This window comes from Podarcis melisellensis (genome assembly GCF_964234715.1).
Source record: "Podarcis melisellensis genome assembly, chromosome: 3".
NCBI lineage: Eukaryota > Metazoa > Chordata > Lepidosauria > Squamata > Lacertidae > Podarcis > Podarcis melisellensis.
The window spans coordinates 63,191,119-63,209,897 of record NC_138530.1 but is presented as its reverse complement, the minus strand read 5'-3'; the positions used below and the strand labels follow the sequence as shown (position 1 = coordinate 63,209,897).

The 18,779-nt window shown below is 47.0% G+C and overlaps 1 protein-coding gene across 1 annotated transcript in view; it reads left to right on the top strand.

The window, feature by feature from the left end:
- The first annotated feature begins 3,844 nt into the window (after positions 1 to 3,844).
- ENPP3 (ectonucleotide pyrophosphatase/phosphodiesterase 3) overlaps positions 3,845 to 18,779 on the top strand; it is a 52,749-nt gene continuing 37,814 nt past the window's right edge. The window contains exon 1 of the mRNA XM_081907111.1: positions 3,845 to 4,086. Coding sequence (XP_081763237.1) covers positions 3,970 to 4,086 — 117 coding nt within the window. The 5' untranslated portion in view covers positions 3,845 to 3,969. The remainder of the gene's footprint in view (positions 4,087 to 18,779) is intronic.

The window sequence follows — 18,779 nt, the reverse complement described above, 5'->3', positions numbered from 1 at the left end:
ATATTTGTATATTTCCTTCTTATTAAAGTAGAATTTCATGGGCAGTTTTTCCATTTCAAATGTTTTTGTTTAAAATGGTAATAAACATCAAAACAGGAATGGGTATCACTATGGCTTGGAATATATTCCCAACCATAAGAAATCCAGGTTGCCCTACTAATAATACAGTACTTTACAGCACTGTGATGTACCAGTTCCAATGAAGCTTAGCAGCAGTGTGCTATATCCAAGGCTGCTGTCCCATGTGCACAATATATTTCAGTTTGCTCAATGAAACTTCCCCTTTTATTCCATTAGCAGCCCTGCATGCACCCTCAAAATCTGCTATAAAGGGTTGGGGGACTATCCAGCACTGATAACTCTGCTATGCAGTGTGGGATGCAGTCCATTGTATTTTAACCTGTTGTGTATTTGATGAGCCCTATTTTTTGTTTTTGCAGTTCCAGGCACACTGCAAAAACAGGAGTCCCTTGTGGTTGCTATGCTTGGTTGGTTGGTAGACTGCAGCTGGCCCTGTGAGCAACTAGTTGGCTATAAGTAAATGTGGGCATCCTATTTACAGCCACCTTCTCTTCTGGGCAACCTTCTGCTGACTCCAGGGCCAGAGGCAAAAGTTGGCACATCTACAAATGTGAACGTGAGCTTTGAATGGTGGCTAATTCCTACACTTGCACTTTCCTTTCCATCCCTCATCCATAAGTAAGAAGCATGATCAGAACTGAAGGACACAATTTATCCAGGCAAAAAGCCCCAAGGAGGACTTGTTGATCTTTAAGTTGCTCTCTTAGCTTTTCTGGCTGAAGGGTGTGGTAGAAATGAATTAATGAACAAACAAACAAACAAACAAACAAACAAACAAACAAACAGGTAAGTCCTGGAGGAAGGGAAAACTTCATGAAGGCTGCAAAGCAGGTCTGGTAAGGGGCAATTTTGCTGAGAGGGTGCAGCCTGGGGAGAGTCTAGAGGGCTACATTTTCCCACTGGGCCTGAGGGTCCTCATCCCTGGCCTAGAGCAGGCTTCATCTGATGATTGATGTGATTGACACAAGTTAATAAGCCCTTGCTTGATGGAAACCAAAAGCTTCTGCAGCCTAGTACAAATAACATTGGAATAAGTCACATCAGAAGTGTTTGTGAAATTAAATGTCCTTCCATGCTAATATTTCCATTGACGTGTTTATCCAGCGATAATACTAATGGCTTTGAGTATACCACTGATGTTAACAGTTATTTGCACAAATGAGTTGACAAAAGAGTGCATCTGAAAAAGTTCCAACACTTACTGCATAAAACAGGCATGTGCCTGAAATGGGGGATATAAATCCATTCAACTGCACAAACTGGCTTTGTGCTGATGTTTACCAGTGCCAAACAGATAGGTTGACAGCTCTAATCTATGCATGTTTATGAAGAAGTCCAACTATGCTAGCTAAGGCTTAGTTCTAGGTAGGAATTTACAGCCTTAAACTAACATTCTTTGGGGTTTCAAACTCTCGTGTAAATTTATATCATAGGAAAAGCAGAGTTAACACTTTTCATTAGTATTTTCTGCTTTTCAGGAAAGATAGAACAATTAGATGGGCCCCACCTGTCCCTGTTAATACTTATGCCTGAAAATAAATGGTTAATTTTCTTGTTTATATAATTAATGCTTGAACAGTAAATGTTATGTTACATTGCCTTTTGACCTTTAAAATCTTGGCATATGTAGTTGTAATGTTTTATGGCTTATCTTGATCTAATTGTTTCCTGCATTAGAGAGTTAATTGCTCATCTGGTGTTTGTAGATAACGTGGTTTTACCTTTGTTCCTTCATTTTAAAAATTGTTTTTGCCTATTTCTTAATGAGGAAGAGCCCCTGCTGGATCAGACCAAATCTAATCTGGCATCCTGTTTCCCACAGCGGCCAAGCAGAAGCCTATGGATAGCTTGTAAGCAGGACTTGATGGCAATAATTCTTTCCTATTGTTTCCCAGCAGGTTGTTCAACCGAAAGTGTCACGTTCAACAGTGATTATTTATGTAGTAGGAATTTCTATTCTTTGTTACTGACTGAAAACTTATGGAGAACAGACATCAACACTGCATAAACAAGACCTACTTGTACTTCATTAATCTAGACTGGACTGGATGATATTAAGACCTAAATTTATATGGAGTACTGGTATATATTTATCTGAATACAAAGTAATCTTTACCCTTGCATGCCGTGGTCTTTTGGTCCCGTTGTTTCCAGTTGTTGTTTTTTTCTCTGCATACTTACAGATGAAGTGGACTCTGGTCTGTGAAGATTAAATATCTTGTGTTTTATTACTCCAATACATAACAATAATCTCAATTTATCAATAAAGCAATTGCTGAGTGGTTTTCCTTCCCTTATGTTATGTTTCTCAGTTTTACCATTTGCACCTTTTCCACACCCTTGAAATCCGGTCCTCCAATGTGGGGGGGGGATTAATTTCCTCCTACTTGTGGTTAATTTCTATTTGGGCAGCTGCAATTAGATATATCACCATCTTTCTATCTTCTGAGACACAAGTCTTAAACATAGTCAAAGATGATCACAAAAGGGTCTTCTGACATATGAACTCCTATTATGACCATCCAAAAAGATCTTATTCCTGGACAAGACCAGAATATGTGCAACAGCCACATTGTTCATGTTTCATCTACAGCATACCTTGCTTGAACCTGGATAGATATGGTTGATCTTGTTGAAGTTGGATTCAAGCTGAAAACAAATGTGTACGCATTTTCCTTCAAAACTAGTGCTTATGGTTTGCCTTGGAACATATAACTATAGCTACCACCAAGTGTCCATTGGCATTTCAAGTCCTAAATCCCCTTCTATTTAACAACATAAGTACTGAGCGATGTATCCATCACCTTCAAAGGTTAGATGGCTGGTGTGGGGTGGTGCTTAAAGTGTGAGATTAAGCTCAAATCTCACGAGTTGGGAAGGGCCGTAGCTCAGCGGTAGAACTTCTCCTTTCCAGGCAGAAGGTCCTAGGTTGAAGCTACCCTAGCATTTCCAGCTAGGGCTTGTAATGTCCCCTGTCTGAAACCCTGTAGAGCTGTTCACAGTCAGTGTAGACAATACACCAATGGTTTGACAGTATAAAGCAGCTTCCTCGGTTCCTCAGCCTTGATGCCCTTGATCTTGTCATCAGCTCTCAGTCTAATCTATCATTGATGGGAGGGAAGAAGTATGTACACTGTCCTAGGCTTCTGGGAAGATCAGGGGATATTATTTATTAAACTGATACACCACCCATCACCACAAGATCACAGGGCAAGTATAAATGTAATAATAGTAAATAATACCCCCAGATGGTGGACTTTTCTGGGAAGTGATTTAAAATCCTGCTTTTTAAAAAGATGCTGTTGTTATTAGTATATGTTCCTGTTATTCTGTTAGTTTTAAATGAATGCTTAGATGCCTTGTGGCAGAAAGGCAGTGTATTGTTTCTTCGTCGGTTTATTAGATTTCTTACCCACCCTTCACCAAAAGGTCCCAGGGCAGGTTACAGCAATATAGGTATATTTTACTTAAATAATGAAAACCCTAAAGCATCCACTCATTGCCTCTTTCACCTTGCCCAAAGAGAAGTAGTTTCACTTTCCAGGATTACTGTGAAAACAATGATCAATTCTGATTCAAGTATTACAGTTTGAGCATTACCAAATCCCCATTGCATTATTCAGTTAAGTTCCACTTGCTTTTTTGCCTCTAAGAACACCGCTATGTTGTTTTTTTCCTTTGAATGTCACATATCAAAACACCAGAATGTTACTGGAAGTATGTGCTTCCTTTGAATTCGCTGGCTCCAGAGTTCTGATTGCTTCCTCATGCCGCAGCCATCAAGGACTCTGAACTCATTCACACGCTTGGGGTGCAGCAGAGCTATAAGGGAAGAGGCCAAAAGGGAGAAAACAAAGTTGCACAGATAACTGTCTGGAAAGCTGAAAAATGAGCTCTGCTCATGAAACAAAAATAAGGGGGGACAGCAGGATGGAGCTGATGAGCTCAGAAACAGAGGACGTTGTTAAGAGGAGCACTCTTAAAAAATACCAGATACTTTGTGCGGTAAGTATTGCCCTTTGCTTCCTTTTCAAACTTTTAATGTTAAGGTTTGTTGCATTATTGGCTCAAGTTTCATTATGTTTTAACAGTATAAACTTTCCACGGACCATTGGAAATTTCCTGGCAGGGCACGGCAGCATAGATAAAACTGTCGTTTTAACAGACCAACAACTCTTGTTCTCAGCTCACAGTCTGCTAAAAGGCGGATACGAATGCCTGACTTTTTCATAGTTGATGAAAGAAAGCCTGGCCCCTCAGCTGCGATATTGGGTAAAAAATAGTAGGCATTTGTGGCTGCTTTCTGTTATTTATTTTGTTCACAGCCCACTCTATCCTAGTGGCTCATGGTAGCTATATCCCAGTCTGAGTTAACCAGAGCATGTAAGAACTAAATAATAGGGGGAAAAATGTGTTCTGAAATACAGGGAGGATTGAACAGATGACAACCACCCTGCCCTTAAATGTCACTTGTGTCCCCCCTCCCAATCCTAAGGATGATATTGCCAGCTTTGACAATGCTTGTGATTACCCAATGGTGATAGAAAGGCAGGAAAATGTGATTCCTCACTATGCATTGCACAAGTGGTTAGCACTTTAGAAGCTAATGTGCTATAAGTGCAACAAGTACAAATGAGCTGAAACCTTTATTGTTTATTCATCTAGGTCCTCACTGACCCTTAAAATCATTCCTGTTCACCAAGGCATTTGAGGGCTGAAAGATATGGTCCCTGGTAATACTGAAATTAGAGCTGTGAGGCTATGTGAAAACCAGTTTTTAGACGTTCTTAACATTTTTAAAAAATGTTTAAAATAGGTTTTTAATTTTTAGTTGCATTGCTTGTTGTTTGCCCCCTTGGCTCCTTGGAAGAAAGGATGAAATTGAAATGTAATAGGAGTAATAATACTCCGGGTGGTAATGGCAGTCCAAGGTTCTAGGCAAAGGACTGCAGATCACCTGCTAGCTAATCTTTTTATACGGAGATACCATGGATTATACCTGAGACCTTCTGAGTGCAAGAAACATGCACTTCCATGTTCCTGCATTGCAGTGGGTTGGACTAGATGACCCTTGGAGTCACTTCCAACTGTGATTCTATGTTTCTGTAACTCCCTTCCCCAATGCCAATGCCCATGGAAATACAATGTGCATCTCCCAGGTTCAAAATCAGGGAGCAAATAGAAGTTGGGAAAATGTTAAGCAACAAGTGTTATTTAGGCTTCCATCATGGTGTTCCGCTGTGCCAGAAGTGGTTTAGTCATGCTGGCCACATGACCCGGAAAACTGGACAAATGCCAGCTCCCTCAGCCTGAAGCGGTATGAGCGCCAAACCTCAAGCTTGACTGGACTTCACCGTCCAGGGATCCTTTACCTTTATCTAGGCCAGGCTTCCTCAACCTCGGCCCTCCAGATGTTTTGAGACCCCAGTCCCCATCATCCCTGACCACTGGTCCTAGCTAGGGATCATGGGAGTTGTAGGCCAAAAACATCTGAAGGGCTGAGGTTGAGGAAGCCTGGCCTAGGCAATTTTATTGTGACAGCTTGTCATGGACTTGTTGGTAGCAGAGGCATGGTAGGAGGAACCAGCTGGGGAACAACCATGGGAAGAAGGCTTGGAGCTTGCGGAGTGGTAGTGGGGCGATGATGAGTGGTAAGAGAGAGAAGATGCAGAAGAGGAGGTGTTGGAAGCTGAAGCAGCAACAGGGCTTAGTGAGCTGGGAGAGTCTGGCAGAGAAAAGTCCAGAATCAGAGGCAGAAGCTGAAGCAGGAGAGTGGAATGAGGGTGGACGACAGGCAGAGAGTCAGGTGGGTGTCACGGGTGTCTCCCCCTCTGCTGCAACAGGCTCCCCTCACCACTTATCTCCTAGAACCAGAAGAGCATGAAAATGGAGGAGGAGAGTTTGGCTGCCTACAGGTGCAGTCTCCAGTTGCTTGGAAAAAGGCCTGGAGAGGAGGGGACTTAAACAGCTGTGGGGAGGTGGGGACTTTCAGTCTTGGCTTTTGATTTTCATGCAGGAAGACCAGCAAGAATGAGCTTCTCTGCTCATTAGGCTCGACACACAACCAAGTCTGAGGAGATTGGGTTTTTGCTAATACAGTGGTACCTCGGGTTAAGTACTTAATTCGTTCCGGAGGTCCGTTCTTAACCTGAAACTGTTCTTAACCTGAAGCACCACTTTAGCTAATGGGGCCTCCTCCTGCCACCGCGCCATCGGAGCACAATTTCTGTTCTCATCCTGAAGCAAAGTTCTTAACCTGAGGTACTATTTCTGGGTTAGCAAGTCTGTAACCTGAAGCATATGTAACCTGAGGTACTACTGTAAAGAGTACACTCCATCTTTAAACTGTGTGATTACTGACCCGCACACTTCTGTGGTACAGCATAAGCTTGAGACATATTTTTTTTTGCTGAATAAATGAGGAAAAAACAAACATGCCCATTTATGTAGTCTCTTAATCTCTTTAAGCGTTCACTGGTAGATTATAATCCCGGCCAAACTCCATCAAGGTACTGGGCAGAATAGTAGAGTGCAAAGTTACAGAAATGAGGAACTGTTCAACAAGGACTTAAAGGATCGGAATGAGAGCTTAGCATTTGATGAGTTAAGCAGACATGAGTTTGGCAGCAGTGCAAGGAGCACAGTGCCCTGCCTTTCCTTGACTTAAAGAAAACCCACATTTTCAATAAAGTGACTTGAACTACAAAAACAAGCATGCAGGTTGAAGTGGTTTTGGACAGAAGTTGTGGGTGTGTTTGCATGTCAGTGCAAAAAAATAATAATCTTTATTTCATATAAACACATGTGTGATTTGAACCAGCAGTGACTGAATAGGAATGAGACCTTAGGGTCATAGTAGATAGTACAGTGGAACCTCTGGATATGAATTTAATTCATTCCAGGAGTCCTTACTTACCCTGAAAAGTCTTCTGCGCATACGCTTGACGCGATAGAGTGCTTCTGCACATGCACGCGGCAAAACCCGGAAGTATACACTTCCAGTTTTGCCGCATTTGTAACTCAAAATAATGTTACCCGAAGGTAACGTAACCCAAGGTATCACTGTAGATAGCTTGATATTGACTCAGTGTGCGGCCGCTGTGAAAAAGGCCAATTCCACGCCTGGGATCATCAGGAAAAGAATTGAAAATAAAATAATGATGCCATAATAGAAATCTATGGTGTGACTGCATATTGTAGAGTTGGAAAAGAGTCAGAAAACAGGAACCAAAATGGTTAAGGGGACTGAGCAACTCTCCTATGCGTAAAGGTTGCAGTATGTAGGAATTTCCAGCTTAGAAAAAAGGTGAGGGAAAAGCAAAATGATAGATGTTTCTACAATGTTTATACAATGCATGGCATGGAGAAAGTGAATAGAGAAAAGGTTTTTTTCCATCATAACACTCGAACTTGTGGACATCTAGTGAAACTGAATCTTGGAAAATTCAGGACAGGTAAAAGAAAGTACATTTAGGAACGTCACTTTAGGAAATACTTGTGTAGATGCAAAGGCTTATATTTACAAGTCAGTCATTATGTAACTTTAATCCTTTAATCCTTCACTTGAATCGCTGGTTTTCATAAAGACTGTGGCAGAAGAGGTAGGAGGATTGAAAAAGTTCAATAACAATTTGGTGTTTTTTTAAAAAAGTAAAATGCACAAAACTGAGTTATCCCAGTTATATTCAAAGCAAGCCCTCTTGTAAACAACTGCTGTAAACAACAGTTGAGCAGATTATCAGAAAAGATCAAAGGGGCTCATTTGCCCCCACCCCCAATTCTAGTATATTGAGGGTAGATAGTATAGTATACAATGATCATCATAGATGATTTAGGCACGCTTCCTGGGGTTGATGGCAACTGTAGTCCTGCAACTTCTGGAGGGCCAAAGATTCCCCACATCTGCCTTGGAGAGATAGTTAGTGCCTCCTCATCTCATTCTGGGGCCAAGTGAAAACCTATTTGCTCAGCCGTTTGCAGGATATTAATTTTAATTAGTTATTGCTGGAGATGGAAATCTGCTCGGTGCTTTAAGCAGTGTTTTTGTGAGAGTGTACTCACCGATACAGATCTGTATTTTAAAGATTTAGGTTTCAATTATATTTGTTTTACTTCATTTTGGATTTCTTATGATGTTTGCTCAGTCTGTATCAGCTTCAGCTGCATTGTTCCCTGCCCTGAGATCGGTCGTGATAAACACACACACACACACACACACACACACACACACACCCCATACCAACTGGAACAAGCCATTTAGTTCAGCATCTGTTCTCAGGGTGGCGAACCAGATGCCAAAATCATGCCAATTATACAAAAAGAGGTTCAGTGCAGTACTCACTATAGAACACCATTCAAAACTGCATTTGAATGCAGAGCCAAGCACAAGAGCACTCTAATTCTCTTTTAAAGCCACCTAGGTTGGCGGAAATCACTGTCTCTTGTGGGAGTGAAGGCCATAGTTTAATTATGCACCAAGTGACGTTCTGCTTCATTGAATGAAGGGCCAATTATAAATATTGTAAGTTGAATAAATAAAACACAGCTGAGCATGGAAGCTGGGGTTGTGGGATGAAAGCTGGGAGGTAGGTGTTGGATCCTTTGAGCCTGTCTCCATTCCTTCTCCCACATGCTGTATAAGTTTACATAAGTCTGTTTTCATATTTTGGCTCCACTTGGGGAAGTACAGCACATATCCCTAGCACAGGAGTAAAGAAGAAAGAGCTCTGCACACAGAGTAGTGCTGTTGGAGATATGCAGCGTAAGGTAAGGCCAACATGGGAGGATAGGGAATGGGATCCATAGCTTTGGCTCCCCTACAAAGACACAATTCTGCTGGTCTTCTACCAATAAGTTGGAAATCACTGCTAAATAGAAACTTTTGCTTCGCTTATTGGGTATGGCAATCAATCTATGGGATGAGAAAAGCTATTATATGTGTCTTTCATCCTTGGTGTTTTTTGCTGGTGTTGTATAAAGGCTTATATAGCTTTATTCATGTTGCCCCACCCCACCACCATATTCTAATTCTTCTACAGCCACAGCAGGCACTGTAATTCTCCAATGGTTTGACTTTGCCCCCGACGGCACACTCTTCCATTGTCTCTCAAGACAGACATATGCCAACAACAACATTCCTCCTCCACCACAAAAAAAATCCAGATAGCCTAATTTGCATATTGTTTCAAAATCCTTACAAAATTTAAAATTCCTATGGAGTTTTTTTTTAAATGGGTTTATTCCTGACATTTAATCCAAAGACATTGAGAAGGATCAGTAGAAATATTTTACCACTTACCCAAGCCACAATATCTTTTGAAGCTCTGATGACAATGATTTATACAATGCTGCCAACCCTCATTATACCTGTGTGTGTCTACACACACACACACACACACACACACAGAGAGAGAGAGAGAGAGAATATTTGTACTGGTCTGTCATAATGATGTGGTGTTTATCAATGTCCTAAAGGGAAAGGAGAAGGGGGAAGGAAGAGAAAGAAGGGGACTTTTCTCAGTAGTAAATGGCTTGGGAATGGGGTTAAAGGAAGGCTTGGTAGAGGGAAGAAGGGTCTCTGTATGTGATTATATTAGATCTCTGGTGACAGGAAGAACTGTGGGAGATGGAATTGGGTGGGAGTAAAACTGGTATTAAGAGGAAAGATGGGAAATATGGGAGGTAGGGCGTGTGAGTGAGAGAGAGGGAGACAGTTTTAGGACTCTGATGATGGGGGAAGAAAACTGCAGAGGAGGAGAACCTGGCAAGGGATAGATGGACTGGAAGTGGGCAAGCAAGAAGAGGCACTGGGAGAAATGAAAGGGATGATCTTGAGGTCCCTCCATTTGCCCACTCAAACTTCTGCCTATTCTGTCAGCTGAAGAGATAAAGAATGCAGATACCTCAAATATTTCATGGTATCTCTGCACAATGCATTTCACACCTGGTGATGTTTCATTAACAAGCAAACACCCATGTATGTTCAAAACCCACCCTCTGAGCTAAACCTTCTCAAACTGCACAAGCTAGCTGACAAACTTGCTCTTAAGATTCTGCTCATCTGGAGGATACCACACAAAAGTGGCAATCTCTACCAAGTGGCAGCGAGATTCCAGGGGGTTCCACCCAGGGCCATGTTTCCATTGGGAGTTCAGATATAGCAGAGGCAGTAGCATTTTTAGACATATGGTTTATTTTACACCTAGATGCATCAAGAGAGTTCCTTGGAGAGGGAGAGAATTCACAGTGTTACATCTCAAGTGGGGCTTGTTCTGCACAGCAGCACAGCATTACAGTCCAAGTCATCCTGCATGCCATTCCTGTCCCTCTCCCCCAGCCTCCCAAGATGGTTCTGCCCTCCAGCAGCTCATGGAGGACTCCTCTTTGTTCTCTCTTCTTGTTACCAGTGCACACCTTACTCAAAAACTCAAACCTCCTTCCTGTCACCTCACATCCCCCCTTCACTTTAGTAACCTCTGCTTTGTGCAGACCTAGGGGATTCCTCATGAGGTGATAGCAACTGTCTATTTCATAATGTTCTGTTTTGTTCTGCCCACCCTTTTGTCTGAAGCTGAGAGCTCAGTGAAGCATGCTGGACAGAGATGTCCTGGGCTGCTGGGCCATGCTATCCCTGCTTATTCTGTTCCAAACAGTAGGTTTTGCAGCAGTGTCTTGGAGAATATAGGGACGTGGGTGTTGCTGTGGGTTAAACCACAGAGCCTAGGACTTGCCGATTAGAAGGTCGGTGGTTCGAATCCCCACGACGGGGTGAGCTCCTGTTGCTCAGTCCCTGCTCCTGCCAACCTAGCAGTTCAAAAGCACGTCAAAGTGCAAGCAGATAAATAGGTACTGCTCCGGCAGGAAGGTATACAGCTTTTCCGTGCTGTCAGGGTTTCTGGGAGAGAGGAGGAGATGACAGAGGAGACGGAGAGCGAGTGGGAGGAGGGGCAGAAGGATGAGGAAGAAGATGACGGAATTCTGAGGGAATCCACGAGTCTGAGCAGCGAGTCAGAGGATTCTCAAAAGGGGGTTACCTTAATCAAGCAAAAGGGAGGAGAAGGGAGAAGCGGAGAGGAGCCCAGTGGAAGACAGACGCAGCAAGAGGCGTCTCAGCCGGAACGGAGTAAAGGGGGTGGAGTCGTCAGCCTCTCGGAGGGAGCAGGATTAGGAGAGAACAGAGAAAGGGGGTTGGAGCAAGGTGTTCAGCCGGAAAGGGTGGAGAGCAGAACAAGGGGTGGTGTAGCGGTCGAAAGAAAGGTCAGCAGCAACGTACGCGCGCCAAGTTCAAACGTAGAGGCGCGCGGAAGTGGAGAGAGCTCAGGGGAGGAGCCCGGCCCTAAAGCCAGAAGGAGGGGGGAAGAGGCGGCAGAGGATTCAGCCTCAGGCGAGTCACGGAGAGAGGGAACCCAGGGGGGCAGGAAGACCCTGCGGAAAAGAAAGGAGAGGAAGAGGTGGTCTAGAGCCAGGCTATTAAGTTGGTGTGGAAGAGGGGAGGAGTCAGAGGGGACTCCAGCGGTCTAACGTGACAGACGTACGGCCACGATGCTGAACTGTACGAGAAGCAGAAATCTTCAATAAACTTTTCCTGTAAATAAACTGCAACGGAGTGAGGTCTCTTGTGAGCTGGGACCCGTCCTGGGTGGCCGTGACAGTAAGTCCCCTCTCCGAAAGCAAAAAATTTTTTTTGCGAAGCTCACGAACGGGAGCAGCCATGAGCGCTGAGGAGCAGCTGGTTGCACTGCGGGATCAGGTTACCGCTCTCACATCGGCAGTCATTGCTTCGCAGAAGAAGAATGACGACTTGGAGAAGACGTGCCAGGATTTGCAGGCAAGGTGGGAACACGCGGACAGGGCGGGGGCCCCAGGTTCCAGAGCGGAGGGCATTGCGCTTGGACGGAGGGGGGGTGCCCTGGTTCCGCATTTTAATGGCAACTTGCAAGACTATCCCAATTTCAGAGCGGACGTCGTATATGCACTGCATTTACTCCGTCACGATTTTAAAGATGAGGAGGAGAAAGTGGGGTTCATTGTTTCGCACCTGCATGGGGAGGCCAGGGCTTGGCTACGCAATCTGTGGCGCGAAGATGGACCGGCCCGTCGCAATTCAACTGCGTTCATCAAAGCGATGGATTCTTGTTTTCAATCCTCTGTGGATGTGGACATTGCGCGCCGTCAAATGCACGGGCTGAGGCAGGGGAAAGCGACTGTGCGCCAATACCACTCTAAATTTTTTGCATTGCTCACCGCCTTAGATTGGCCAAAGGACAGTAAGCCGGTCAGAGATCTTTTTTGGGAGGGATTGAGCCCCCCCATCAAGGATGAGATCGCTAGGGGGGACAGACCCCAGACCCTAGAAGACGTGGTGCAACGGGCTTTAGCTATTGGAATTCGACATGAGGGACGTCCGTGGCACGAGGAGGACGGGCCCCAAGCGCGTGCGCAAGCGAGGACTCTCCCTTTTGTGCACAGGGATTTCAGCCGTGCGCACCCCTCGCCAATGGGGAAGGACAGCGAGGAGCCAATGGAGATTGGTGGTGCTAGGGCTCAGAAGCCATCCCAGAGCCCTGTCCCTGGTGCAGCCAAAGCGAAGCCTCCTAGAGGAACCAGGAAGTGTTACATCTGTGACGGTGCGCACCATATGGCGAAAGAGTGCCCCCAGAGGCTCCAGAAGCACACTGCAGCACTGGCAACTGTAACAGCAGAGGTGCAACCAGGGGAGCAGCTTCAGGGAAACGACAGTGCCTGGCTGGAAGCAGAGCTACTGGGGCTCAGCCAGGCGGATCTGTAGACAAGCCCCCAGCATCACTGCAGAGCGTGGACCCTTTGCCTCCCAGACCGGCAGTTCTGCTCACAGCAACACTCCAGTTGCCTGATGGGAGACTCCTCGAGGTTCCAATAACGATCGATTCGGGAAGCAACGCCGACTTCGTGGGACTGCAGTTCGTTAAGCAGCACAACATGGCGCTCCTGCCTGCAACGACGCCTCTAAACGTGGTCACGGTAGACGGCAGGAAGTTGCTGGGGGGGCAAGTGGTGCAGCAAACCCCTCCCATGATGATGCAGATTGGCAACCATCGAGAACTTATTAGTTTCAATGTCACCCACTTATCGGACACACCCATCGTGTTAGGCATGAGTTGGCTGGAGAGGCACAGTCCCGCGGTTGCGTGGTACCAGCGGCAGATCACCTTTTGTTCATCGTATTGTGCTCAGCATTGCTTTCAGACCGATCAGGGAGGAGAAGCCGAGCAGCAGTTGCATCTGGGTATGGTGCAAACAGTGCCTCACAAGTACCAGGACTTCTTGGAGGTTTTCTGTGAGAAGGAAGCTGACAAGTTGCCGCCTCACAGACCTTACGACTGCGCGATTGATTTAGTGCCAGGGGCGCAACTGCCTGCTGCCAAGCTGTACTCCATGTCGGAAGACGAGATGCAAGAGCTTCGGGAGTTCATAGACCATAACCTCAAGCGAGGTTTCATCCAGGAATCTAAAGCAGCGGGTGGCAGCCCTGTGTTCTTTGTGAAGAAGAAAAACACGCCCCAAAAAAGGCTTATAGTGGATTACAGGTTCATAAACAGCTTGACTAAGCCCAAAGCTTTCCCCATGCCCAAGATTGACGACCTTTTAGCGACCGTCAGGAGGGGCAAGATTTTCACCAAGCTGGACCTACGTGGAGCTTACAATCTCATCCGCATCCGGAAAGGAGATGAGTGGAAGACCGCCATGTTCACCCCTCTGGGCACATACGAATACAGAGTCATGCCTTTCGGTCTCCAAAATGGCAGCCACGTTTTTCAAGCATTTATGCACCACGTGCTAGCAGGTCTCCTCTACAAGAAGTGTGTCTGCTTTCTCGACGATATCCTGATTTTCTCGGAATCGCCGGAGGATCACGATAAGGACGTGAGGGAGGTCCTGCAGAGGCTGAAGGACCACAGGCTGTACGCCAAGTTGGAAAAATGCCAGTTTGATGTCAGAGAGGTTGATTTCCTTGGCTACAAGTTGTCCGACGAGGGACTGGCCATGGACAGGGCTAAGGTTCAAGCGCTGTTGGACTGGAAAAGCCCTCGAAATCGGAAAGAGGTCCAGAGGTTCATCGGCTTTGCCAATTTTTACCGCAAGTTTATTAAAGGTTTTGCGAACGCGACGGCGGCTATCACTGACACCCTCAGTTCCAAGAAGAAGAAGTTCGTCTGGACCGAACAAGCGGAGCGGTCCTTCCGGACGCTTAAAGGTCTTTTCGCCTCCGAAGAGCAGCTGCTCCACGTGAATCCCGGCAGACCCATGCGGGTAGAGACCGATGCGTCAGACAGAGCGGTTGGGGCCGTTCTTTTGCAAGAGGATTCACAAGGCAACTGGAGACCGGGTGCGTTCTACTCCCGGAAGCTCAGCAAGACGGAGCGCAATTATACCATATGGGACAGGGAGTTGTTGGCCATTCATGCAGCTTTCAAAGCGTGGCGACACTTCTTAATAGGAGCCAAGCACACGGTGCAAGTCCGCACGGATCACAAGAACTTAGAGTATTGGCGGACGGCTAAGTTACAGACCCAGCGACACATGCGCTGGGCGGAGTTCTTTGCGGATTTCGACTTCAAAATAGAATACATCCCAGGAGACTCCAATGTTATTGCAGACGCGCTGTCCCGAAAGCCGCAATACTTGGAGGAAGCAGCTCCAATCGCAGCAAAGCACATTTTCGCACCGCAGGCGTGGACGTGCGCTACCATCGCAGTCGACCTGGACGCGGTGCGACGCGCGTTGCAAAGGGATCAGTTTGCACAGTCCAAGATGGAGGAGCTACGCGGAGGGTCGCGAGACAACGATGAGTTCCAATTGCAAGATGGACTTTTGACTCGTAAGGGTGCCCTTTACGTGCCCACCGACGATCTTCGAGCCAAGGTTCTGCAACAATTGCATGACGCCCCTAGTGCAGGCCATTTCGGCAAAGAGAAGACGATGGAGTTGGTGGCTAGAGACTTTTGGTGGCCCCAGATGAGAGGAGAGGTGGCGGACTACGTCGCCAGGTGTGATATCTGCCAGAGGTCCAAACCAGTGCACCAGAAGCAGGCGGGATTGCTAGAACCGCTGGAGACACCGCAGCAACCGTGGGAGAGGGTAGCGTTGGACTTTGTTACGGACCTGCCCAGCTCCAGAGGTAAGACGGCGGTGTTAGTGGTGGTGGACTTGTTCACCAAGATGGCGCATTTCATCCCTTGTGCCAAGGTGGCGACGGCAGAACAGACCGCAAAGCTCTTCATCGATCACGTCTTCAGAGTGCATGGACTTCCGCAGTCCGTCTTGTCCGACAGGGGGCGCCAGTTTGTTTCCACTTTCTGGCGAAAGCTTCTGGGCATCTTGCACGTCAAAATCAACCTGACATCGGCGAGACATCCACAAACCAACGGTCAAGCGGAGAGGGTCAACGCGATCATGCAGCAGTACCTGCGGTGCTACGCCAACCAGCGACCTGCGGCGTGGGTGGACTATCTGCCGATGGCTGAATTCGCCTACAACAACACGAAACACGCATCCACCGGGGTGACGCCTTTCTTCGCGAACAATGGCCGTCATCCCAGAACCTTCCCGAGATTTGCGGCACCAGGAGGGGGGGGGCCTCAAGATGCCGACCAGTTTGCAGCGGAGTTGCAAGAGGTGCACGAGGAGCTGCGGAGACATTTGGAGCTGGCAAAACAGGCGTATAAGGTGCAGGCCGATAAGCACAGGAGGGCGGGAGAGGACATCCAGATTGGGGACTGGGTGTGGTTAGCAGCCCACGCGATGCCGGCCAGGTCATTGGCCAAGAAGAAGTTAGGACACAGGCAGCTAGGGCCATATCAAGTTGAGGCTAAGATCAATCCGGTGGCTTTTCGTCTAGCCCTTCCGGAGGGTTCCAGGGTGCACCCGGTCTTTCATAGGTCGGTGCTCACTCCCTACAAAACCCCACACAGGTTTCAAGAGTCAGGAGCACTCCCAGAGCCACGTAGGAGGGCGCCTGAGGGGGGGGAATCGCCAAGACCAGAACCTCTTAACGAGGTCACAGAGATACTGGACTCGAGATGGGGGGAGGAGGGAGTTGAATATTTTCTAGCCAGGGAAGGCACTCCGGCCTCTGCCAATAGCTGGGTGCCGGGTTACGCGTTGGACGAACCCCTGTTGAAGGAGGAGTTCCATGCACTTTTTCCGCACAAGCCCATGCCCGAGGAGTATTTTGATGATTGGCTTTTCACGCCCACTTTGTCAGACAGCACGTTCGAGGGTTTCTCCTCACCCGAGGGCCATACGCCCGAAACAAGCCCGACCAGGGATCCGAGACTGGGGGGGGAGGAGACAGGCCCTTGTTGGTGGGTGGATCAGCCAAGGGAGGCATGGAGTCAGAGATGGATGGTAGGTCCTTGGCAGGCAGCGCCAGGAGAAGCAGTGATGGAGGAAGAGACTGTGATGTCTGTGGGTGGGGAACCCGAGTTCGAACACACATATACGGAGATGACAGAGGAGAACGTTGAAGTGGACAACTTGTATCCTGAACCGACCCCGGAAGAACCACGTTTTCCTCAACCTGCACCCGGCGAGCGGGAGGGGGGAAGGGGGGGCTTCGAGGGGGGGATGGATGTCAGGGTTTCTGGGAGAGAGGAGGAGATGACAGAGGAGACGGAGAGCGAGTGGGAGGAGGGGCAGAAGGATGAGGAAGAAGATGACGGAATTCTGAGGGAATCCACGAGTCTGAGCAGCGAGTCAGAGGATTCTCAAAAGGGGGTTACCTTAATCAAGCAAAAGGGAGGAGAAGGGAGAAGCGGAGAGGAGCCCAGTGGAAGACAGACGCAGCAAGAGGCGTCTCAGCCGGAACGGAGTAAAGGGGGTGGAGTCGTCAGCCTCTCGGAGGGAGCAGGATTAGGAGAGAACAGAGAAAGGGGGTTGGAGCAAGGTGTTCAGCCGGAAAGGGTGGAGAGCAGAACAAGGGGTGGTGTAGCGGTCGAAAGAAAGGTCAGCAGCAACGTACGCGCGCCAAGTTCAAACGTAGAGGCGCGCGGAAGTGGAGAGAGCTCAGGGGAGGAGCCCGGCCCTAAAGCCAGAAGGAGGGGGGAAGAGGCGGCAGAGGATTCAGCCTCAGGCGAGTCACGGAGAGAGGGAACCCAGGGGGGCAGGAAGACCCTGCGGAAAAGAAAGGAGAGGAAGAGGTGGTCTAGAGCCAGGCTATTAAGTTGGTGTGGAAGAGGGGAGGAGTCAGAGGGGACTCCAGCGGTCTAACGTGACAGACGTACGGCCACGATGCTGAACTGTACGAGAAGCAGAAATCTTCAATAAACTTTTCCTGTAAATAAACTGCAACGGAGTGAGGTCTCTTGTGAGCTGGGACCCGTCCTGGGTGGCCGTGACACGTGCGCTGCTCTGGTTCGCCAGAAGTGGCTTAGTCATGCTGGCCACATGACTCGGAAGCTGTACACCGGCTCCCTCGGCCAATAAAGCGAGATGAGTGCTGCAACCTCAGAGTCGGCCACGACTGGACCTAATGGTCAGGGGTCCCTTTACCTTTACCTTGGAGAATATGGATTAACATGAGCTAATAAGGATCAGGCTGAATGTCCATTTTGTCTGGCATCTTGTTTCCTACAATGCCCAAACGGATGCCCAGTAGCAGGACAATAGTTCCTCGCCAGTCCTGATCTGTTTGCAGGGAGGCTAGACAATGTTGTCAAATTATTGAGCATTCATTTGGACTTGTTTCTGAGGAGGGTAGATGATGTTGTCAAGCAAGTGTTGTCCCACACTTGCCAGTGCACCCTCCTGTTCTTTTCCATGTTGTAAAAGGTCTCATCTTTGGGACATACAGTACAGGTTTGCTACACATTGCCTCCCCATCAGCTGTAATTGAGTAACCTGAATTTGCTGGTCCTCCAATCAGTCTGTTTAGCATCATGAGCAAGCTTTACATCAGACAATCTAAGCTGGCAGTTTTGGGATTGGCTTGAGAGAGGAAGCATATCAGCAGAAGAACAAGCAGGCTTCAGAGCCAGTCACTCCATCATTGACCAGTGTCTGATTTTACACTGCTCCTGAGCTATAATCAGTGAGGTCAGAAGGAATCATAGTGTTGGAAGGGACCCCAAGGATCATCAAGTTTGACCCCCTGCAATGTAGAAATCTCAACATGTGGTCCCCCTTTAGAGATTAGACTGCATGACTTCCTGTAGGGTTAAATTGAAAGCTACTCTCACATCTCAACAACATAGAACTACTTCTGTCAGTTTTAAACACTTAATTTGAGTGTTTAAACTATTATACACATGCATGCACAAGCACACACACACACTTTGCCAGAAACAGAACCATTCCAAACACCCAAATGTATGTGTCACAATTATTATAAACAAAATCCTTCCACAATAGAATAGAATAGAATAGCACAGAACTCGCAACATATGAAAAACTTGCATACAAATGCAGACTTGCCATGGACAAATTAAATTATATTTGGAATCCATTCTTACAAATACTGTAATAGGTCAAGATCTGGTGAAGTACAATAACAACCCTGTAAAGTATACAGTTTTGCCCCCCCCCCATATTTTCCCTTCTACACGGGTTCTGTTTCTTTTTTTTTCTTTTTCTCTCTTTTATTTACACCTCACTATTTTTAGTGAGGACATGGGTGGCGCTGTGGGTTAAACCACAGAGCCTAGGGCTTGCCAATTAGAAGG